Source organism: Melanostigma gelatinosum (genome assembly GCF_949748355.1).
Source record: "Melanostigma gelatinosum genome assembly, chromosome: 4".
Taxonomy (NCBI): Eukaryota; Metazoa; Chordata; class Actinopteri; order Perciformes; family Zoarcidae; genus Melanostigma; species Melanostigma gelatinosum.
The window spans coordinates 28,697,975-28,722,226 of record NC_136637.1 but is presented as its reverse complement, the minus strand read 5'-3'; the positions used below and the strand labels follow the sequence as shown (position 1 = coordinate 28,722,226).

General features: G+C 45.7%; 1 protein-coding gene across 2 annotated transcripts; it reads left to right on the top strand.

The window, feature by feature from the left end:
• The first annotated feature begins 255 nt into the window (after positions 1-255).
• osbpl1a (oxysterol binding protein-like 1A) lies at positions 256-22,156 on the top strand. 2 transcript variants are annotated; one of them, XM_079267403.1, is made up of 29 exons: positions 256-521; positions 4,172-4,301; positions 4,388-4,473; positions 4,549-4,623; positions 4,757-4,868; positions 5,025-5,110; positions 6,035-6,179; positions 8,244-8,311; positions 8,403-8,447; positions 8,566-8,639; positions 9,637-9,700; positions 9,782-9,883; positions 9,996-10,124; positions 10,276-10,357; positions 10,764-10,870; positions 13,777-13,939; positions 15,048-15,237; positions 16,154-16,229; positions 17,168-17,302; positions 17,407-17,504; positions 17,594-17,776; positions 18,166-18,273; positions 18,497-18,586; positions 18,798-18,924; positions 19,176-19,289; positions 19,683-19,806; positions 19,895-19,991; positions 20,703-20,723; positions 21,986-22,156. In XM_079267403.1, exons 2-29 carry the CDS (start codon positions 4,178-4,180, stop codon positions 22,086-22,088), a joined length of 2,928 nt encoding a protein of 975 aa, XP_079123529.1. In that variant the 5' UTR covers positions 256-521; positions 4,172-4,177; the 3' UTR covers positions 22,089-22,156. The 2 variants fall into 2 exon arrangements, with proteins under 2 accessions (XP_079123529.1, XP_079123530.1); XM_079267404.1 differs by lacking the exon at positions 20,703-20,723.
• Positions 22,157-24,252: the final 2,096 nt, after the last annotated feature.

Genomic DNA, 24,252 nt, shown 5'->3' with positions numbered 1-24,252 from the left:
AAAGGACAAAGCGTTTCTCACAACGCATTTGGTCTATAAATCCATAACTGTCAATTACTCATAATGTGCAAAATAACGCGCGACTTGTACGTCGCTGGAAGTTTCGTTCTGCGTTCGAAATGGCGGGCAGAGCTTTTATTTTGAAAGGCACGAACTACTTTCCCAGGTCAGTTCCGCTTTGCGCAGATCAGCTGATGTCCGTGTAAACAGAGAAACAGACGCGCGCGCGCGCTTGTGTGTGTGTGTGTGTCAGAGACAGACGGCTGTATTTCGCCATCGGTCACCTCAGCGTGATTTTCAAAGACGTTAATCGGGGGATGATTGAGTGACAGCGTGATGTTTGACGTGACAGCGTGATGCGGAACGTGACAGCGTGATGTGCCTGCGGCTCGTGCTGCAGTAGGGCAGCAGGAAGCGGCTCAAGAGGGGCTTAAAACATCACATGCAGCTCCACAGAGGGCCTGTGTGAGAGCGTGAACTGCTCTGGATTGTGACTTCTCAGGACTGGAACAGTGGAAGCAGTAAGTGTCCTGTTTGCTGATTAGCTGCTGATGTGTTAGCTTTTTTTCAAACAATATATTTATTGAATTTAAGAATAAAACAAAATTAATAAAACAAACTAGTAAGAGTGTTAGTATTAAACAAACAAACCTCACAACCCCAATCAACAAACATGTAGCTTGCTGGAGGTAACAGCTGGTGCAAAGTAACTACCTCTAAGTAGCATATATGTGCTCCAGTACTCTGGCTATGGCAATTTATTGATATCAATATTGTGAGATGAGACGAGATATCGTCTTATATTCTGGATATGTGTGTTGTCTTGGCTTTGGTATCTGATGTCAGTGTTTGATCAATAAGCTGTCTGTGTGTAAATGAATGATCATCATATTATGTGTGAGGCAACATCAGGCTTGACATTGGTTCATTAACTTTGTAACACAAAATGCAATAAATATATCCATAGATACAAGTTTAGTGAATTTTGATTTATTATTAAAATAATAAATCGTACACCAGCAACTTGGTAAAAGGAATTATAATTAAAGTGTGAACCTTATAAATGCTGCAACAAATTGGGCAAAACATAAACAGGAAAATGCTGGTATATAATGTATACAGTATACAAACTATATCGTCACCGATATATCTGAGCCAGCTGAGATGCATCCCTATTTCAAAGGCTGCGTTTCAGTGTTACACTTTTCTGAACTTACCAGACTGTTCCAGCGGTTCTATTATTTACTTTTACCCACTAAGTGATCATATCCACATTACTGATTATTACTTATCAAAAATAAATATGTAAATATTTTGTAAAAGCACCAAAAGTTAACCCTACAGTATCGTCTCGGTATCAATATCGAGATCATCTGCAAAGATATTGTGATATTTTCCATGTCACCCAGCCCTATCAAGTACTTTGGTACGATTTTGAGGTACTTCACTTGAGTTTTTCCATTTCCTGCTGCTTTATGCTTCTACTCCACTAAATCTCAGTTTATGTGATTCCTTTAATTACTGGTTACATCATAGATTCAGATTCATAATTCTAAATATATTTACCAAAACGACGACTCTACATTCTGATGTATTGTTATGTAACATACATTTGTCTGAAACGGGGCATTCTTCAAAATGATAACTTTCTCTTCTTCAACTTTAAGTTGATTTTGGTGCTAATACCTTCGTGCTTAAACGTTCGTGAAGGTTTGAGTGCAGGATCTAACGGAGTATATCTACACTGTGGTATGTCTACATTTACTTTAGTTAAAGATCTGAGTACTTCTTCCACCACTCGGCGTTCACAGGAAACGGTCCATGTTGCAGGTTCAATCACACATTACATGAGTTCAGGTTGTAAACTAATCAGAATCAGGTCCGATATTCCAAAGGAACCAGTGCAACTGTAACGTTACACCAACCCGGAAGAGAAGAACGGCCCTGATCACAAGTACCAATGTGAAAGCATCTTCTGCTGCCAACAGTAGACGCGCTCCTGTTTGGGACACCAAAGACATTGGATCTAATTCTTTGTCAGATTTGAGTTTTTTTCAACTTCGTATGGTTGTACAGACCAATACTTCTATAAGTTACCACATGACCAGAGGCAGACCTGTTCCAGAGACGCAGAGGGGACAGTGAGGGGTTAAAGTAATGCCTGTTATTAGGGGACAATATACGTGAATGTATAATTCAGAATTGGATCGCTTTTGTTCGAGTACAGACGGATACTTTTTTTTGGCATAACTCCAAATGTCCTCCCATGTCTCCTCGTCTCCTCCCGTACATTTCCTTCCCCCGTGTGTTATTCTAATGACGCCATCGGCTCGTTTCATGTCACAGCTGCCATCACTTCAGAATCATTTAAATCACAAATCTAGCCCACAAGTGGTCTGATTTGAGTTCGAGAAGTCTTTCTTTTTCTGCAACGTTCATGTTCCCAGTACATTTATTCTCATGCTCACTCTGTGGGATCTGGAAAAGTAAAAGTTTAAAGATGATGTAAATATAAATAGTCCATTGCAAGTAGAAGCTAAGAGTCGTTGCTGATCGGGGAAGCTAGCCCTCTGATTGGCAGCCGCACCGCCTCCACTCTAGTGTTGAACACCCTTGATGTGTAAAACCAGCGGAAAGCTCCTTTTTAAAGTGACTCCTCAAATCGCCAGCGTTCATCATCCGTCATTGTTTAGGACACGTGAGGAAGAAGAGTCACAAGAGTGTGTTTTGTCAGACTGTTGGGGGGGAAAGCAACTGTCAGAATGATTACAGAAGGTGTCAGTCACCGGACCAGCTTTACAGGAAGGAAACAAGTCATCCCTTTCCCCTTTACACAGGCCAAGTGCACATGACGTTCTGTATTTGTGGTAAAAGGCTGGTATGCAGAGAGGAGGGAAAGAAACAGAACGTTTGCTTGATGTAACGTGATGGAATGTCACATGGCTATGCCGACGAATTAATGAAGCACGTCAACAGCAGGTGACGAAATCAGAGATCTGCAAACTAAGAAAGCGCCGACTGGCACTCAAACAGGTTTACCTGGGATTGAAAAGCATGTGACTAACTTACTCAGCCCGTCTGTCTGCTGAACACGACCGTCAATGGGAAACACCCGTAAACTGTGGTTACACCACATTATGATCAGGATACATTCACAGCTTTCTTTGGCATTTTCATTCTTAATATTCAGAATCCTGATTTAATTTGCATTTTCACTCATTTATTAGGATTTTTAATTGAATCTCTCAATTTACTCAGTCTTTGGAATTAAACAAGTGGGGCCAACTAAGCTAAATAAGTGTTGCAATTTGTCCCAAATTGACCTTAACAGAAAGTTCATAGCAAGTAATTCAACATCCATTGATGCTAAAAATGTAACGACGCTGGCAGCGAAACGTCAAATGATTTATTTATTCATTTTAGCCGCGTAGCAGGATTCTAAAGGAAGGAGCTACTTTAGGATTCTGGAGACAAATTACAGACGGGAAAATAACAAACAGCCAGAACCAGCTGTGCACTGAGAAAGGAGAGAAGAAGAGAAAGTGGGCGGTCTTGTGTCCCACGAGCCAATCAGAGCAGTGGGCGTTTCCCTGTGATTGTCACCGCTGCGATCAGTCTTTACTCATTTATTTCTTGAATTTTCTTCACATTTGGCACAAACATCCACTTGGACTCGAGGGTGAAGAGATCCTGAAAGATCACTGTGATCTCACGAAACATCTTTCGGCCAGAACTCAAGAATTCATGGGATAATTATGACAATTTCACACAAATGTACATGAGATGATGATGTTAAAATGATCACATTTGGAACAGGCGTGCGTGTAAACTGCAACTTGACTGGTTGACGGAGGCGAACAACAGCGAGGTGGTTATTCTAGTCTGTCTCTTGTGAGTTCCTTTATGAAAGTGGCACATTTAAACACTTGAACTAGGATTCAACGTTTTCTTGCCCAGTACTCAAATGTTCCCGAGAAAAACCTTCAGGCTCATAATCCGCTTTCTTGCCATTTCGCTCCGAGTGATTCATAATAAGCATGAACTTCCTACATCTTCTTGCTTTTCTTTTCAGGGACTCTGTGCACGTGTCCTTCTGAAAGCCTCTTTTTGATTACAGTCGAGTCACAGAAGTGAAAAGCATCTTTTTGTTCTCTCTGCGTTTCCTCCGCAGGGGTCCATGGAGGCGCTGGAGCCGGGGGAGCAGTTCCTGCAATTCGCCCGGAACGGAGATCTGCGGGGGATTCAGAGGCTCCTCATGTCCACGATCAGAGAGGAGACGCACATCAACATAAACTGCAGAGGTACACGAGGAACACTTTTCAGGAAACACCATCAGTGTGTGTGTGTGTGGGTGGGTGGTGTAACACAGTGTGTACTGTTGTCTAAGGTAAGAGGAAGTCTAATCTTGGATGGACGCCTCTTCACTTGGCCTGTTACTTTGGACACAAAGATGTGGTGGAGGAATTACTGAAGGTAGGGTTTCTTTACACACAAACAATGTCAGTTGTTCTTAACTAAAAGGCTAACACGTTGTAACCCCGCATGCAGGCAGGTGCAGATGTTAACTTGCCCAATAATGTCGGCGATTCTCCGCTGCACAAAGCTGCCTTCACAGGAAGAAAGGTACCTCAGCGCCACTCAGATTCTCAGTCTTTCTACTCTTCTTGTCACTTTGTTGATAGTGTGGTTGTGTGCATGCATTTATTCATCCAGTCAATCAATCAATCAATGAAACAATCAATCACGTATTGATCAGGAGGTTGTCATGCTGCTGCTGCACTATGATGCATGTGCTACTGTCATCAATGGGACAGCACAGATTCCCAAAGATGTCACTCAAAATGCAGAGATCAGAGGCATGTTGGAAGGTGAGAGAGAGACGCGCCGTCCTCTAATTTCATGGAAACATAAATGTATCAATCTCCACGTTTGATGTTCAGTCATACAAGTTGTTTATATGATGTATGGATTCTAAAATCGTCCCACTCGTTCTCTTGCACATCCCATCATTTTACCGACACAAGCGGCCGAGAGAACGGAGGAGAGGAAACTGGAGGAGGAACTCCTGGAAGCTGCACGAGAAGGAGACCTTTCGACTTTAACTCAGCTGGTTAGTGCAACTCAGGTTCTGAAAAGTCTTAAAGCTGCATTCTCTCTAGTGTCCAGCAGGGGGCGACTCCTCTGGTTGTATAGAAGTCTATGAGAAAATGACTCTACTTCTCTCTTGATTTATTCCCTCAGTAAACATTGTAAACATGAGTTTATGTCTCAATCTCTAGTTTCAAGTCTTCTTCAATACAGCATGATGTTCATTTAGTACATTATGGTCCATTTAGAGTCACACAGACCATAAAGCAGGGGATGCTTTAGGGGCGGGGCTACACGGTGATTGACAGGTGTCTACATGCGTTGTCCATGTTTTCGTCCCAGCATTTTAACTCTTTCATAGTGTGTTCTCACTTCATGGAAGTTAATTGAAACATTTTGGTTGCATAATAATGTCTCATTCATACCACCCTCTTGTGTCACTTCTGGTTGCAAAAAAACAATGTGGCGACGACCAAAAACCAAGATGGAAATGACAAGCTCTAACCCTAACCCTTCTTATATACAGTCTACATACAGGTTTGTATTATTATTATTATGACACTGTGAGCATGTTGGCATGCTCACAGTCTAGTATAAAGACGAGTTCACAGTCTAGTATAAAGACGAGTTCACAGTCTAGTATAAAGACGAGTTCACAGTCGACTGCGGCCTTTAAATCTCAGTGACTGCAGCACATTGTCCATGAAAACCTCATTAGGAAACTGCTCTAAAGAAAAAATAAATCTGTTTTTACAATATGTGCCAAAAGAAACGCACAAAAATGGATACTGGCAGAACGGTTTTGCAGCCTTAACTCTTTCCAGCTCTTGGAGACGGAGTAAGAAATCCCAGTCGTGCTTCAGCTCTGAGCGGCTCAATAACGACCTGCGGGACATTCGGCATCAGACGATCCATCGGTTTTCTTTGTCCTGTGTGTTCGCTGCAGCTCAGCAGGAAGAAGACCCCAGATATCAACTGCACAGATCTGCTGGGAAACACTCCGCTGCACTCTGCGGCCTATCGAGGCCAGAAGCAGTGCGCCCTGAAGCTGCTCAAGAGTGGAGCCAGCCCCAACGTGGAGAACAAGAAAGGTACGAGTCATGAGCTGGAGATGGCAATCACGAGTCAGTCCTGTGTTTAAAGGAAAGGCTGTCTTTATTCTGCCCACGCAAAGACCAAAACCAACAATAGACCCTGCTGACAATGATTCCCCGTGTAGTGTATTCCTCTGTGCCACCAAGCCACAAACGCGTCAATTAACCAGAACAGCAGGATGCAATGCGCTGGAGGGTCAGAGCAGCAGGATGCAATGCGCTGGAGGGTCAGAGCAGCAGGATGCAATGCGCTGGAGGGTCAGAGCAGCAGGATGCAATGCGCTGGAGGGTCAGAGCAGCAGGATGCAATGCGCTGGAGGGTCAGCAGCAGGATGCAATGCGCTGGAGGGTCAGCAGCAGGATGCAATGCGCTGGAGGGTCAGAGCAGCAGGATGCAATGCACTGGAGGGTCAGCAGCAGGATGCAATGCGCTGGAGGGTCAGCAGCAGGATGCAATGCGCTGGAGGGTCAGCAGCAGGATGCAATGCGCTGGAGGGTCAGAGCAGCAGGATGCAATGCGCTGGAGGGTCAGAGCAGCAGGATGCAATGCGCTGGAGGGTCAGAGCAGCAGGATGCAATGCGCTGGAGGGTCAGAGCAGCAGGATGCAATGCGCTGGAGGGTCAGAGCAGCAGGATGCAATGCGCTGGAGGGTCAGAGCAGCAGGATGCAATGCGCTGGAGGGTCAGCAGCAGGATGCAATGCGCTGGAGGGTCAGAGCAGCAGGATGCAATGCGCTGGAGGGTCAGAGCAGCAGGATGCAATGCGCTGGAGGGTCAGCAGCAGGATGCAATGCGCTGGAGGGTCAGCAGCAGGATGCAATGCGCTGGAGGGTCAGAGCAGCAGGATGCAATGCGCTGGAGGGTCAGCAGCAGGATGCAATACGCTGGAGGGACAGAGCAGCAGGATGCAATGCGCTGGAGGGACAGAGCAGCAGAATGCAATGCGCTGGAGGGTCAGAGCAGCAGGATGCAATGCGCTGGAGGGTCAGAGCAGCAGGATGCAATGCGCTGGAGGGTCAGAGCAGCAGGATGCAATGCGCTGGAGGGTCAGAGCAGCAGGATGCAATGCGCTGGAGGGTCAGAGCAGCAGGATGCAATGCACTGGAGGGTCAGCAGCAGGATGCAATGCGCTGGAGGGTCAGAGCAGCAGGATGCAATGCGCTGGAGGGTCAGAGCAGCAGGATGCAATGCGCTGGAGGGTCAGAGCAGCAGGATGCAATGCGCTGGAGGGTCAGCAGCAGGATGCAATGCGCTGGAGGGTCAGAGCAGCAGGATGCAATGCGCTGGAGGGTCAGAGCAGCAGGATGCAATGCGCTGGAGGGTCAGAGCAGCAGGATGCAATGCGCTGGAGGGTCAGAGCAGCAGGATGCAATGCGCTGGAGGGTCAGCAGCAGGATGCAATGCGCTGGAGGGTCAGAGCAGCAGGATGCAATGCGCTGGAGGGTCAGAGCAGCAGGATGCAATGCGCTGGAGGGTCAGCAGCAGGATGCAATGCGCTGGAGGGTCAGAGCAGCAGGATGCAATGCGCTGGAGGGTCAGAGCAGCAGGATGCAATGCGCTGGAGGGTCAGAGCAGGATGCAATGCGCTGGAGGGTCAGAGCAGCAGGATGCAATGCGCTGGAGGGTCAGAGCAGCAGAATGCAATGCGCTGGAGGGTCAGAGCAGGATGCAATGCGCTGGAGGGTCAGAGCAGCAGGATGCAATGCGCTGGAGGGTCAGAGCAGGATGCAATGCGCTGGACGGTCAGAGCAGCAGGATGCAATGCGCTGGAGGGTCAGAGCAGGATGCAATGCACTGGAGGGTCAGAGCAGCAGGATGCAATGCGCTGGAGGGGCAGAGCAGCAGGATGCAATGCGCTGGAGGGTCAGCAGCAGGATGCAATGCACTGGAGGGTCAGAGCAGCAGGATGCAATGCGCTGGAGGGTCAGAGCAGCAGGATGCAATGCGCTGGAGGGTCAGCAGCAGGATGCATGACCTCGATTTGTCTTTAGATAGCCCGTAAATATCAATGCTTTTGTGTGTTCTTTTGTACTACTTGTCTTGTTCGTCCACAACTCACAGGCCAGACGGCGTTCGACCTCGCTAGTGACTCAGCAATGAAGCTGGTCCTTGAAGGCAACGCTCATCGGGTGAGTGCTCAGTCGGGCTTTCTGAAGTTGCTTTGATTTGTTGTCTGTTTTGTTGTACATCCTTCGTGTTTCTCATCTGTGCTCCTTGCAGGGTATGACCCGGCATGTCAAGAAGTGCGAGGGCCTCCTCTGGAAGGTGCGATATGCTGCTGTGCTCTCTCTCTCAGCCGCCATAGAAATCAGTAAAGACTGAACAACAGTAGAAAATCACCGATATTCAGACTGCTGATTCTTCTCTTGTGTGCGTCCCGCAGAGCTCCAGATTTTTTGGCTGGCGCTGCTACTGGGTCGTCCTCCAAGACGGGGTTTTATCCTGGTACTCAAAGCAGTAGGTGGCAACTCTCCCCTTGCCTGTGCTCCTTGAATCACATGACAAGATGTCAGCACTACTGCACACCTTTGATTAGAGAGCCGCTGAAAGTGACAGACTCGTTAAAAAATAGAAAGGATTATATCCGTCTTCTGTACCGCCATTAGAAATGTGCCAGGACCTCACCCCTGTCTCTCTCTCTCTCCCTCTCTCCTCTTTCTCTCTCTCCTCTCCTCTCCTCTCTCTCTCCTCTCTCTCCTCACTCACTCACTCACACTCTCCTCTCCTCTCGCCTCTCTTTCTCACTCTCTCCTCTCTCTCCTCACTCACTCTCTCCTCTCCTCGCCTCTCTTTCTCACTCTCTCCTCTCTCTCCTCACTCACTCTCTCCTCTCCTCGCCTCACTTTCTCACTCTCACTCTCTCCTCTCTCTCCTCACTCACACTCTCCTCTCCTCTCGCCTCTCTTTCTCACTCTCTCCTCTCTCTCCTCACTCACTCTCTCCTCGCCTCACTTTCTCACTCTCACTCTCTCCTCTCTCTCCTCACTCACACTCTCTTCTCCTCTCGCCTCTCTTTCTCACTCTCTCCTCTCTCTCCTCACTCACTCTCTCCTCTCCTCGCCTCTCTTTCTCACTCTCCTCTCTCCTCTCTCTCTCTCCCCTCTCACCCCTCTCTTTCTCTCCTATCTCTCTCTACTCTCTCCTCTCTCTCCTCTCACCCCTCTCTCTCTCTCCTCTCACCCCTCTCTTTCTCTCTCTCTCCTCTCTCCTCTCTCTCTCTCACCCCTCTCTTTCTCTCTCTCTCCTCTCTCCTCTCTCTCTCTCACCCCTCTCTTTCTCTCTCTCTCCTCTCTCTCTCTACTCTCCTCTCTCTCTCTCTCTCTCTCTCGCTCTCTCTCTCTCTACTCTCTCTCTCTACTCTCCTCTCTCTCTCCTCTCTCTCTCTACTCTCCTCTCCCTCTCTCTCTCTCCTCTCTCTCTCCTCTCTCCTCTCTCTCTTCTCTCTCCTCCTCAGGTCGGATGCAGCAGCCAATGTGAGAAGGCAAGGCTGCAAGTCGCTGACGCGTGCTCAGTGTTTGGTGAGACGGCGTTAAGAGTTGCACGACTCCACGTTGCTGTGTTTCATTTGTTTTTGATGTTTTTGATGTTCTCGTTTCCAGCTCCGAGCCAAAGACGGCTGCTTTTTTACCCTCAAGTGCTTCGATGACAGCATGCATCACTTCAAAGTATCCCCTAAAAACCAGCCAGAGGCAACGGCAAAAGTATGTTTCATCTGTCCTCAGACATTCTGTCGTGGTCTCCTCAGTCATTCTCTAACTTGGTTCTAGGTTTCACATACAAAGATAGAAGCTTGACTCTGTTGCTGTCTTCCAGGGCTGGCTGGACGCAGTGGAGGAGCACTCGGCCTACAGCACACACTACTGCTCCCAGGAGCAAGGCAGCGAGGGGGAGGAGGACGAGGAGGAAGCGAAGTCACTCGGGGAGCTGACAGACTCACTACAGGTGGCTGTAAACCAAAGAAAATCCATAATCGGCATGTCAGAATAGTGATCCACAGGGTTCTGGCAGAGCTAGAAAGACCCCCCCCCCCCCCCCCCCCTGGTCCTCCCACCTTTTGTTCATCTGCAGTTTCCTCTTATCTTTCTGAAACCAGGCGGCGGACACCAACCAGAAGAAGCTGGAGAAGGAGGTGGAAGCTTTCCTGTCCATGCTGAGAGACGACGGGCTGGCAGAAAGTAAAACCTGCTGCTTCATTGTCAATGACATCCTTTTATACATTCATGTTATAATAGACGCAACAGAGGAGGAACAATTGAAGAATGGAAATTCAAATGTCCAAGCATTAAGCAGGTTTAAATGCACAGTTTTGATAGAATAACTTCTGAAGTCCTTATAATTAAGAGTCCGTCGTTAGAGGATTGTTGTGCTTGTAGCTTTTCTGAGAACATAAAGAAACTGAATGTTGAAAGAAGCATTGAGTCAGAGTCAGTGGGGGTCCCGGGCTTTGTTTATGAACCCACCTGCAGTGAGCTCCTGGTCCTGATGGACCGCAGCCTCCTGCCAGAGGGCTTTTGTTTGTTTTGACGTTTTCATTTCACTCATTTACTTTGTGGTCCCTCATTGGTGCGTTTGTCCCCTCAGGGTTTCCGTCCACCGTCACCCAGAAATTACAAGAGATCAGCGAGTTGTCCAGCGAGACCAGCGCCGGCCTGGGAGTCTGTCTCGGCCTCCTCTCCAGACAGCAAGGGGTGAGTGTCGGCTTCCCCCTCCGCAGATTTGTGTCTGTTTGAATTCCTCTCGGAAGTTTTGCTTTTGTCAACTGTACCGTCGCAGAACATCGGCTGTTATATGAGTTCAATCAAATTATAAAGAACATTTCTACGTGGATGTTTGGAATGATTCAGCTCTGAAACGTTTGCTGTCGCCTCAATAAAACGGAGGTAAAGAAACATAAGTGTTCGATTTTTCACATGTAAATGAGGGCAGAGTGTATTTATATATTATGTCATATATTCTTTGTGATTCGAGTGACCTGACCTTTTAAAAAACTGCAGACTACAAATCCTGTAATCCAGAGGATCCTTCCAGCCCGGCCGATGTATCGTGACAGAATAAGAAAGACGACGTTTCTTATTCACACTCTTTATGAAAGCAGCTCAGCTCACTGCAGTGATTCTAAGCTGTCAGATGGCTTCTTCTTTGTGTGATTCAATGGATTTGATGATAAAGGATTCAGAGGATAGATTACATCCCTCCAGGCAGGAGAAAGAGATGGCACCGCTTACAGCTCGCAGCAAGCACCAGCGCTGTGCATCAGCTCTGTAATGATGTACAAGTGTTATTTATACATCACGTCTCTAAACACAGTGGTTACACGGTGATTCACACCATGAGATCCTTTTCTGGCTTCTCGCGCAGGAGGCGCCGCCCTCCTGCGCTTCCTGTGTGTAAACCAGCAGCTCATTCTACGTCTGTTGGATACTGAACTTGGAATTATTTCAGGCATTAAAGCAGTGACAGTGCATTAGTGCTACTACTAGATATGTGAACGCAGAACGCGATCAGACGTAAAGAACGGAGGAAATAAACTGGATCCAATGCAGACGTTGAGCTCTTGCTGTTGTGAACGGTTGTGAAATGATGATTGAAGGGCTGGTTCACTCAGAAGAAGTCTGTGCTGAAGCTAAATATAAAGACGTGTTTGCAATATCACAGAAAGCATGTCTGATTTTTATTACAATCATCTTCCATCTCAGTTCCGTGGGCTGTAACACAAAACCTAGTTTTTGGTTGATGTGCGTCTCTGAACATCACATCAGGATGAGAGTTGGTCGCTGTCTGCTGATTGTTGATGATTTTGCTCGTGATGCACCGCGGCGTTTGAACGCAGCGCACACTTGTGTTGTTGAATATAAATCGAGGGGCGTTCACCTTCACACGACAATGCACAGATTCAGTCCTTTTAAACACGACACTCTGCCTATTTTAGCCATAGAAAAAAACAAAACATGGACAAAATTGTTAAGAACTTTAATTATTTTTACACCTGCGCAGCTTCGTCTCACTAAAAACACATCTTTGAATATTTGCCAGAGGGTCTTTAGACGGCACGGCGCTGCTGCCCCGTTTGGATGTTCCAGGTTTCAGCTCTCAGGGTTTACTCTCGCGTCGAGCCATCGAGCCCTCACGATAAAAGGCTCACAGGGTCCCGGAGGTCTCACCATGAATCGACCTCGGTCTCTCGAGGAAGAACTCCCACATGCACGCTGCATATCTCGCACCACGGTAGTGCAGCGTGCATGGAGCAGGGGGGTCTGCGGGGGAAAGGATCCCGAATCACTTCCAGCTCCCGCGGCGCTGGGCGTTGCACTTCGTCAAGCAGCAGGAATCTCCTCTTTAAAGTTCAGCGTGTTGTAATGTTGGAGAGTGATCCGCAGCACTTAACCTCGCCTGCTCTCGTCCTGGTTACCGTCATGTGCTCGATGATTTACCATCAGACGACCTCCTGCAGGAAGCGAAATACGAACGAAATGACGTCTGATTTGTTATCGGTTCAGTTATAAACTATTGATTTCTGGGATTTACCAATGTTTCCTTATTTTACCAGATAATAAAGATATGAAGATCTCATTTTCACAGTCTAACACAAGGAAACAAACGTGCAACAAAAAATGCATGATAATCAAATTTAGATAATTATTTTAGATTATAGTTTGATTATTAAATGGGTGGACTACTATTGTCCCATTGATCCCAGTTCAGACTTTGCCGCTTCACCGCAACCAGCTGGAACAGACTGGACTGATGCTGACCTCAGTGGTCGTCATCTACATACTCGTCTTTGATGCTTTTTGATTTTCCTGTGATGCCAGTAGTGACAGAAAGATGTCAATTATTTAACAGCAGCCTCAGCTTCACTGGTGCTGAGGTTCTTCTTCTGTTTTCTTTGTCTTACAGCCTTTTAGTTTGTTTTTTGGCAGCATCTGGAGTAGACTTATTATTTTTTTTTTCTCCGAACAGAAGATTAAGAGCAGTTGCACGAGGCCCAGATGTTGCACGAGGCCCAGATGTTCCCTCTTTTCTTTCTTTGAAAGCGCCTCTTTTGTTGCTCTCTGCACTTAACATCTACACATTGTGTTATTTACACAAGAAGCACGAGCGTCTTGTGTGAAAGCGAGGTTTCAGGCTAATGGATTCTATCCGAGTCCATTACCCGTCACCTGAGCCGCTCTCCTCCGACGGGAGTCGTGTTCTCCCGGCCGGCCATTTGAGACGAGCGGCGTCGAGGCAGCCGTCCTCCATTACAGAGAAACCACGGCCTCGTCGCGCTGTTCCGTCTCTGCACCCTCTGTGGGTCTGATAATGATGGGACGGTGCAGAGGGGACGGTCGCTCGGCCAACATGCTGTTTATGAAGCATCACAGCTGGTCTGAGACTCACACACACACGTGTCCTCTGTTTGTAATGAGAGTCAGAATAAAATGTTTGCTACAGCCTTAGTTATCGTGTGTGTGTGTGTGTGTGTGTGTGTGTGTGTGTGTGTGTGTGTGTGTGTGTGTGTGTGTGTGTGTGTGTGTGTGTGTGTGTGTGTGTGTGTGTGTGTGTGTGTGTGTGTGTGTGTGTGTGTGTGTGTGTGTGTGTGTGGCGAGCTCAGGTGCGCAGTGTGAAATTGGAGCAGGAGGTGGAGAAGAACAAGATCCTCTCCGAGGCGCTGCAGACTCTCGCCACGGAGCACCACCAGCTGGAGCAATCCGTCGTCAAGGGGTCGTCGCCGTGGAGCGCCCTGAGCGAGGATGAGTTCCACGACGCCGTGTCTGGTGAGTTGAGCAGTTGTCAACCCCGGCTTCGGGGTCAGGAGATGCGGGAGGTTCTCACCCTCGCCCTGCTCTGGCCTTCCCCTGTAGGACACTGGAATACTTGCCCTTTGGTTTGTTGGTTGTTGCCGCTCCTGAGGAGTGACGTAAGAGCAAGTGTTGTGTTGAAGTAACCTGAAGCCTGATTTGACAGGAATGAGGTGTAGTGACAATCTAAAACTACTGAACAGGAGTTTGTTCTTGTTTTCATTTCTTTTCTATTTGAAGTTCATCTGTAACAAGGACACCTTTTATCTAATGTGGTGTTATTGCGTTGAGCGGTTCTATGCGAGTCGGTTAACACGGAGAGATGCAGTCGCTGTGAAGTGTGAATAAGATGTTAAAGATGTGTTTGCTCATTTATTTTCACAGAAGTCCACAACGAATTATATTACAACCATGAAGTCACTAAAACGTAGAAGAAATATCTCTACTTAAATCAATAAATATGAATAATTATAGTAAAGCAGAAACCGTCATGGCGACGCTGTTTTGTTCGGCATCTTTTCACTGTAACGGTTGATTTGTTATTTGCTATCGTGCACGTGTGGACGTCGGCTTTATTAACAGACGAGACGATTCATTTCACCTTCTCCATCTTTCAATAAGCACAGTTTGATTGCATGTCCTTTTTAAAGGTCCAGTGTGTGGGATTTAGGGAGAAGTGGAATATATTCATAACTTTGTTTTTAAGTGTTTAATCCCCGGAAACCAAGAATTGTTGTGTTTTGAATACAGCTTTATTAAAACACACACAACAAGTTTACAGCTTGAGTCTATTTGCCGCTGTTAGCTCGCCAACGCTCCCTCGGATGCTTCTTTAGGTGATAGTTAAGTGATGCGGTGTGTGTGGTGGAGAAATATAACCCTGAATACATTAAGTTAGGATTGCCGGTAAGAAGGACAGGCAGTGACGGGCGAGGCTTCACCTTTCTACCGCCGGTTGGTTACGATGTCAAACCTCACAGCTTAGATGCCACTAACTCCTTCACACTGCTGCTCTAACCGTCCATTTCACCCTCGACTCCCACTACATCCCGTCTGAACAATAAATACATTGTCCCCCTCGCAGAGTCCGACTCGGAGATCTCGCTGAGCGGCTTTGAGACGGTGGCCAGCCATTCCTGCGAGGAGGAGGAGGAGGACGAGGAGGAGGAGGACGAAGGCGCCGTCATGTTGACGAGCGGCCCCACCGGCATGCTGCAGGAGGATCACCGTGGAGACGAGGACGAGACTCAACCCAACGGGATCACAAAGCGCAGGTCAGCGGTGCTTTGTGCCCCCACGGTGCCCTAAATGGACCACCGGCCCCCTGAGCTTCATCCGCCGCTCAACAAAGGGCCGGTCTCCTGCGAGCAGACTGTTATTGCTGTATCAGCAGTGTCGGGACGTTGCAGATCCGTTTCCTCGAGTCGTCCCTCGGGTCTTTCCACTTCGCCGCGTGAATAATTTAGAGTCAGCCCGGCGAAGGAAAAAAAGAAGGCGTGGAAGTGAGCTCTGTGCTGGAGCTGTTAAATATTGATACGGTCACAGTGGCAGTGATCCTCATCGCTCATCTCTCCCGGCAGCTCTGGAGCATCATTATATTAACCCTTCCTGTTGTTTTTCACATGGCTTATATTCTTGTGATTGAGGATAAAAATGACTGTCAGAATTATATATTTATATTATTTTCCACTTGTACCCACTTAAACCTTTCAACCAACTTCAGTCCTGATCATAACTACCAAATGTTGTTGACATAATGCCAACATTTAATCATTTAAAGTGTTCTAAGCGGTGGAGGGATTTAGTTTGAAGTCTGTGAAATACCAACATGTCGATGATTATCAACTTTGATTTTGCAGCGTCAGCTTTCTAAGAACTCCGTCTTGTTGCCTGAGAGGATGAAGATGCCGCTCTCCTAATACCGCTGTAGAAATACTGGATGTTGAGTCTCTATGTGAGAGTTAAACCTGTTAACCAACTTCGTTTGTTTACATGATGCTGCTGTTTTTTTATATTGTCTTTTACGTCATAATTTATGACAAACACTGTTTTAAAAAGTTCATGTTGATGCCGCTGTTGATCGTCTCTCTGGTGTCACACAATACACTGCAGGCTGTCGTCGGCCATATTCACTTGAATAAGGTGTGTGTGTGTGTGCGTGTGTGTGTGTGTGTGTGTGTGTGTGTTTAGGACCAGCTTACCTGCACCAATGTTTTCAAGAAACGACTTCAGTATTTGGAGCATCCTGAGGAACTGCATTGGAATGGTGAGTGATTGTGTTTGTTAGTGATGCCAGATGTATAAACCCACTCTACCATATATATGTATCATGTGCCTAAATGTCAGACATCATTCTGTGCACAGTTAAGAGAAGATGCATATGGAAAATAGAAGATACAGACGTGTGATTGAAGACAAAAGACTCTGTGAATATAATGAGAAATGAAGTGGAGGACGTCCTTTACAACACATTTTTAAAAAGTTCATGTTCTTGATTTAGATCTGATGGATTAAGAACGGCCCTTTAATTCAAAACCTTTTTTGTAATTGTTTTTGCATCTTCTGAATCTGTTTCTCGGGGACGGCAGGCAGAGAGTTTCGGAGCCGGTTAACACCGATTGGTGTCTGTTGATAATCTGGTGTAAATATGCAGCGTCGAGCATGAACACATGTTTTTGGATTCCTCTTCGTGCTGTTGGATTGTGTGCGAGAGCCGTACGCTGACTGTGGAATTTGTTTTAATCCAAAATGCTACACAACGAAGAAGAACTCACTTTTAAACAAACGTGGTCCTGTTTGCATTCCACGCCCTCAAAGAGGCGAACCCCTCTGCACCATGGGTTTCTCTGCTTCTTTTACAATAACTAAACTTATTCTACATACACTGCAAACAACTGTGAATAACCTTAAAAAAGAGACTGAAATGAACAGACTCTTATCTTTTGTATTTGTTGTTATAAACGGATGCGCTGATGGTAGAATATATGTTGATGTCACGTCGCTATCAGATCGTATGGCGAGACTACACAATGGTGGTAGTCAGTATGCACGAGTCATTCATATTTGGTAATTATTTATGGATTGTGCCGTTAGATGACGGCGGGTGAACGTGCCGAAGCGCTTTGTTTGTTGTGTCTGAATGATCCCATGACTGAGGGGTCATGTGACCAGACATTCATTCATTCATTCATTATTATGTTTTAGGAACTCTCCAAGATTACAATGCCGGTGATTTTCAACGAGCCGCTGAGCTTCTTGCAGCGTCTGACGGAGTACATGGAGCACACGTACCTCATCCAGCAGGCCAACGCCTGCTCGGACTCTGTCGAGAGGATGAAGGTAGCGACGTGCAAATGATTGTTGTCTCAGAAACGGCCATGTTTGATGAGGATGATGCCTGTTTCAGAGAGTGTGACGCGGAGTGTTCTTGGTGTTGTTGGCAGTGTGTGGCTGCGTTCGCGGTGTCCGCTGTGGCCTCGCAGTGGGAGCGCACCGGTAAACCGTTCAACCCGCTGCTGGGAGAAACCTACGAACTGGTCCGGTAAGTGTGGATTATACGGCACGTGTTCAACACTGATGACATACGACTTGTGCGTCCTCTTCACGTTTCCGACGGGCTGTCGTTCCCAGAGAGGACCTGGGCTTCAGGCTGCTGTCGGAGCAGGTGAGCCACCATCCTCCGGTCAGCGCCTTCCACGCCGAGGGCCTGAAGCAGGACTTTGTGTTCCATGGATCCATCTACCCCAAACTCAAGTTCTGGGGCAAGAGTGTGGAAGCGGAGCCGAAAGGCATCATCACGCTGGAGCTGCCCAAGTAAGAGGCTCCAGTTGGTTCATAGAAAGACGCCATGATTTTGATCATATTTTCTCAAAAATGATATATCGTCTCTTCCTATTCTTAAAAAGACAAAAAAAACATGTCGATAATTATTTTCAAACTTGTGGTCTTCAATCAACGCTGACTGAAGTGACATCACCTGAGGACATTTATCAGACTTCATACAGCTTCATCAGGAGATGCACAAAGCTTTAACGGTGTAATGAGTAAGATGTAGCCAGAAAAAGAAGGAAAGAAGCTAATTACTAACTAACAGCAGGGCAAGAATATGAAAAAGTCCCCGTATGGAGCAGCACTTCCCAACACCTGTAAACCGACTTGAATGTGTAAGAGTGGCTCCCCTGTAAGTCTTTCTTCATCTCCAGGTACAATGAAGCCTACACCTGGACAAATCCTACATGTTGTGTTCACAACATCATCGTGGGCCAGCTGTGGATCGAGCAGTATGGAAGTGTGGAGTTGGTCAACCACAGGTGACAAAGTCAATACAAACGTTTGCGTGTATGTATTGGCCCACTGTACCTTTTTAAAGACCAGAGAGCAATGCGATCTGTACTCTGATGCACTTGAGACAAACACGTTGAGGACGTTTGACGAACGAGGAGGAAACGGAGCAGATGTGGAGGTTTTGTGCGACTCCGCCAGCAGAGAGCGAGAGGATGACGTGACGTTTCTTCTCCTCTTTCTTTAACTTAGAACCGGTGAACGCTGCTGCCTGAATTTCAAACCGTGCGGTCTTTTTGGCAAAGAGCTGCACAAGGTTGAAGGGTATATTCTGGATAAAAGGTACGGCCGACACATGCAAGTTCAGACAAGTCAGTTAAATAAGGAGTGGTCTGATTCTTCTTGTCTAGAATGCTGAGGGAAATATGACTCAATCATTCTCTCTGTGCATGTACACCAGGACAACAACACTAAATATGCATCCATTGAGCCGTGCAGACCGGCTGAGCTGGTGTGTTCGTGGCTGCTGATATTTACGTGTGTTTGTCCACAGCAAAAGGAAGCTGTGCGCTCTCTACGGGAAGTGGACGGAGTGCCTGTACGTTGTTGACCCGGCCGCCTTCGAAGCGCACAAGAAGAGCGACAAGAAAGGAGCCGCGGAGAAAAGAAGCAGCAAAGCGGTATGAGCTGCTTCCCACTGAACAGAAGGGAATCGCACAATCGGCTTGTTATTGTGATTCATCGCGTGAATAATGCAGTTTCACGACGGATGAGATGGAAAATATCAGTCCCATAATGTGATGATGTCTTGAGATCTTTGCCGACACCGTTAATTAACGTTATTCTCCCGATAAACACGATCATGATGCATCTCTCAGAGAGCACGATTAATATGTGCAGCATTGCTGTACGTGTGTGTGACGCTCTGCAGGGCTGCAGCGAGGATCGCGAGGAGGTTCCCTCTGCAGCTGCAGACACCGTGGAGATGATTCCTGGCAGCCAGCTGCTGTGGAGAATCGCTCCCAGACCGGCCAACTCCACCGAGGTCTGACTGGTTCACGGACACGATGAGCTTCATTAGCATATATTACACCGCACAAAGCACCCACTCCACTCTGAGTTTGAAACTTTCAGACAGACACTCGGAGTACTCGGGTTCAAGAGCATGAGGAGTAAAAACGTCTTCGTTCTGTGAATTATCTTCTTCATTTACGTACTTTCAGAGATGTTGTGTATTCTTGTGTTCTGTACTTTGCATGTACAGGAAACATGTTTGTACCTTTCCTATTGCTGCTGTTGTGTTTTTAAATCTTGTGCACCTGACTGCAAATTAAGTTTCCCATCCAGTATGTTAATGTGACTGAACAGAACTAGTACAGCTCCAAAATCAGCACGTCTTTTATGTTTTTTGATGTTTCTGATTTCCAACTAATTGCAGATGTACAGCTTCACGTCCTTTGCAATGCAACTAAACGAGCTGCACAGAGAGATGGAGGGAGCCATCCCTCAGACGGACTGCAGGCTGAGGCCAGACATACGAGCCATGGAGAACGGAGACATCGGTAATATTATTACAACCTACTTTGAGCCGAGAGTTAAAACAAACAAATATTTGCAATCTACAACTCTACGATGTTTGTATTCCAACAGACCTCGCCAGTGAGGAGAAGAAAAGGCTCGAGGAAAAACAGAGAGCTGCTCGCAAGAACCGCTCCAAATCCGATTCCACTGAAGAGTGGAAGACCAGGTGAGGCTGTTGAAAGTGTTCTCCTCTCTTAAAGGGATAGTTCAGATACAACCTGACTTTAAAACACCAAAGTCTCACAGTAACACAAACACAGTAACCGGTGGAGCAGCAGCAGAGCAGCAGCTCCTGTCCTGAGAGGTAGAATCAGTGTGAGTGAATGAGTCTGGTGTGTTTGTAGATCACAGATAACAGCTTCATTCCCTCAGAAAGGTCCGTCTGACAGCAAGCTGAAGAGCTGAAGACATTCTGAATACAGCTTCACTTCAACTGAGAGACCAATTCAAGGCCACATTAAGACAATGCGTGTCTGTGTGTGTATTAAATGACAATCGTTGATATTTAATGTGAATGAAGTGTGAACATTATCAGCTCGGATTACTCCCTGTTCAATGAAGTGGCCTTCATATTGTTTTTCGATGAACTTTATATGATTTCTTTCTTTAAAGGAAATTAACTTATTCGCTTTCTTGCCATGAATGAAATGAGATTCTCGACAAGAAAACGTCAAACTGTATTTTTAAATAAAGTGTGAACATTGACCGCTCAGATTATCCTCTGTGTATTTTGCTAAATTGAAGCATTGTAAATCTACTTTTATATAGGTTTTATTGTGTCTTTCGTATACTGCGTGTCTTTGAAATGCTCAAGCTAAATCTCCATCTTCTCTTCGTCTGACTTGTTCTTCTGTTGCATCCTGGCTTTGATGTTCAGGAGTCCTGCCCTGGGCCCGAGGTCAGAGCTGCTCGCTGTTTGATTGACGTGCCTGAAATGTGTGATGTGATCACGTGACCTCGCAGTCTCACGCTGCTTCCCAACACTTTGTATTCTCTAAATTGAAATCTTATCTCCATCCCCGCGGCCTGCTGTCTGTTAGCATGTGATGGAGAATCAGCCATGATTGAATCACAGTTTGCAGACGATGTCGTTAATCTGCTCTCCCTTCCATCGGCATGGCAGCTTCCTGGATGCTCGAGCACGACAGGAGTCCTCCAACCCGCATCAGTTCCTCCACTCGCTTTCATGCAGCAAAGCTAAAAAAAACAATACATCTTTGAGGAATACTTCACCCTCAAGATGACCATTTGTATACCGATCACTCGCCTTGAATTCTAGAAGAAAACTTCTTCTCGATCGCCTCCAGAGCGAACAAAAACATCAAAAAACTGAGAAAGATCTTGATGAATTTAAGTAAATGGGGGCGGCATTTAGCAGCGGCTAAGCGATATCGAATCATCTCACACAACTCGACCTCATGGGTGGATTATAAAACAATGGGCCCCTGGACAAAGACCCACCTCCACTCCTATTTAAGAGCAAGACAGACTTTAGAGTTGTTTCGCCTATTTGTGTTGTTTTGTGTCTCTTTGTAGTCGTTTTGTGTCTCTTTGTAGTTGTTTTGTCTCTTTGTAGTTGTTTTGTGTCTCTTTGTAGTTGTTTTGTGTCTCTTTGTAGTTGTTTTGTGTCTCTTTGTAGTCGTTTTGTGTCTCTTTGTAGTTGTTTTGTGTCTCTTTGTAGTTGTTTTGTGTCTCTTTGTAGTTGTTTTGTGTCTCTTTGTAGTCGTTTTGTCTCTTTGTGTCTCTTTGTAGCTTTACCCCAGAGGCCCGTCATAGATGTTTTAATGTTTTAAACATGTTTTAAAATGATTATGCTGTTTTTAAACGCGGCCCCCATTTACACCAATTCATTAAGACTCTTCTCTGTTTTGGGATTCTTGGTTTGCCGTGGAGGCGTGCGAGAGAAAAACAAAGTTTTCTTTCAGAATTCAAGGTAACACGATCCGAGGCGTTGATATAAAAATGGTCATTTTTTTGTGCAAAGTAGTCCTTTCTTTCTTGTTAGTCCAAAGCAAAGAACCCTAACGGCCCATTCGATGCACATTACCCATAACCTTGTGATGAAGCGTGCCTGACCGTCCTCCCCCGGTTTTGAGTTGTGGTTTCCTGTCTGGTGTCGTGTTCAAACTGAATGCTGATGTGTCTCCGCTGTGTTTTCAGGTGGTTCCAGCAGGGTCAAAACCCCCACACCAGCTCCCAGGACTGGCTCTTCTCTCGTGGATACTGGGACAGGAACTACAGCCAGCTACCAAACATTTACTAATGGACCTTTTCTGCAGACAGAAGCCCCATTCAGTGTCCTTTCTACGGAGCAGCATTAACTACTTTTTTTTTAAAAATGTAATAGCAACAGCAACAATACATAACTGCGTGGCCTTAATCTCCTTTATGATTGTAAAATTGTGCATCAAAAAAATAATCAATATTTAAAAGTTTAAAAAGTTAAAAATATTTAAATGTGAAGTTTGCTTTGAAATGTAGCATTTGTATTTCCATTCAGACCGTTTTGTTTCTGTTCATAAGGGAACTGAGGTGCTGATGCACAGCGGTTCATGCTTTTAGTTTCCTTCTGTCTTCTTTTAAATGTTAATAACAACAATAACTCTAAATGTATTCCTGTATAACTACACAGATGCAACCAGTGACCTCATCATGCCGTTCACATTCCCTCTGGACTCCAAACTCACGAGCAGTCAGTAAATACGAGGTGGTGTGTGGGTTTGGTTTCTCCGGATCTAGTTTGTCTTGTTAAAAAGAAACCAATCATGAAACATACGAACAGAAATCACAGTTTATTTTCTACATCAATATTAAACTTGACTGGTGTTCATTGTTTTTCCTCCCAGAATTGTGTGATTTCGTAAAGCACACATTTCGTTATGTGAAGGTTTATTATCGTGTGTGTGTCGTTGATTGGGGGGTCAGAAGGTCACATGATGTAGAAACGATTGGATTTTATGGCGTTTTTGCCTCCATATAGAGCATTGCAAGTATTTTATTGGAAACTGAAATAAAACACTTCAACGTTTTCATGTATCTTTTCATCATGTATGTGAAGTGTGCTTGAGAACCTTAAGATGACGAGATGGACCGGATCGTCCAATGGGCCGCTTGTCTTAGAAGATAATGGACTTGGCAGTTTAGTGAGCACCGCTTCCATAAACTATGTATGAAAAGAAAAGGATGCAACATGGGGCATTTGCATTAAAAAAAAAAGTTCTCAAAATCTAGCACATAAGCAACATGAAGGAGCCGGTGCTGTCTGATCCTTGCTGTGAGTTTCTACTGGCTTCATGATTCATGGTTACCAGACTCGATGTCTGATCTGCTGAAGCCGGTCATTAAGGACTGCGCTGGTAAAGGAGGCAGCCTCTTGAGAAGGATTCTGCTGGATGGATAGAATTAGTTTATTTACATCAAAGGCCATAGATCCCTTAAAACGACATCAGGAATAGCTGCTCAACCGTGTGACTTAAATGCATGTTTCTGGTCTCCTTTGGAAGCTGAGAAGCAAAGGAACATGAATCCATTATAAGTAAACCTGTCTAAATGGAGATGCTATGAAGAGAAATAGATTTGTATCCTTGCTTTCAAAGGCAATGTTGATTATATCCAAGATCTCCTGAATGTTTTCTCCACTCTGCTACAACTGTGACTGTAATTTGATTGCAAAAGATACACGAAAATACATAATTCATGATACGATTTATGACGATATACTTGTGTTTTGGCCATGTTTACTGTTTACATGTTGACTTTTTTCTGGGAGTTTTTCTTATAAACACTATTTCCATTAGCCATGTTACAAATAACAAATCTTCCAAAAACTGAGACAGCAATAAACACTGAATATTGATAAATATTAATATATGATGGACGAGCTATACAGGAGGTCTAATGGGACAGTATAACTTTACAGGGTTCATTGTCTCGCTGAGTGAAAATAAAAACTTATTTTGTTGAGCGCTAGCTGTGAAGCCTCATAATCCGAATCACACTCCCTCATTGTTGTGACATCACGCAGGTGGGAGGGGCCAACATCAAACAGGAAGTTAACCCTGCAGTGCATGAGGTGAGGAAAGTGAGAAATGCTTCAGCTAGTTTTCATCATGAGGTCATCGCTAACATATTGCACAAACCTTTTGTTCTGCAGAGCTTGACTAGAGATATACCGACTCAACACATTTAAACCTGGGAGAACAAACAATCTGCAGCCACTGGGTCAAGTTCTGAGAAAACACGTATTTTATTCTGCGCAGGTGCATCAGCTTAAATAGACAGTCACATGACACACTCACACCTGAAATGCATTGGCAATAATTGGGAGCACAATCAGTTGCTTCAATTAACACCCCCACTTGATCACACATTATTGACAACCATAAATCATACAAGGGGAAAAACATGGAAACCAACTGCACTTAACT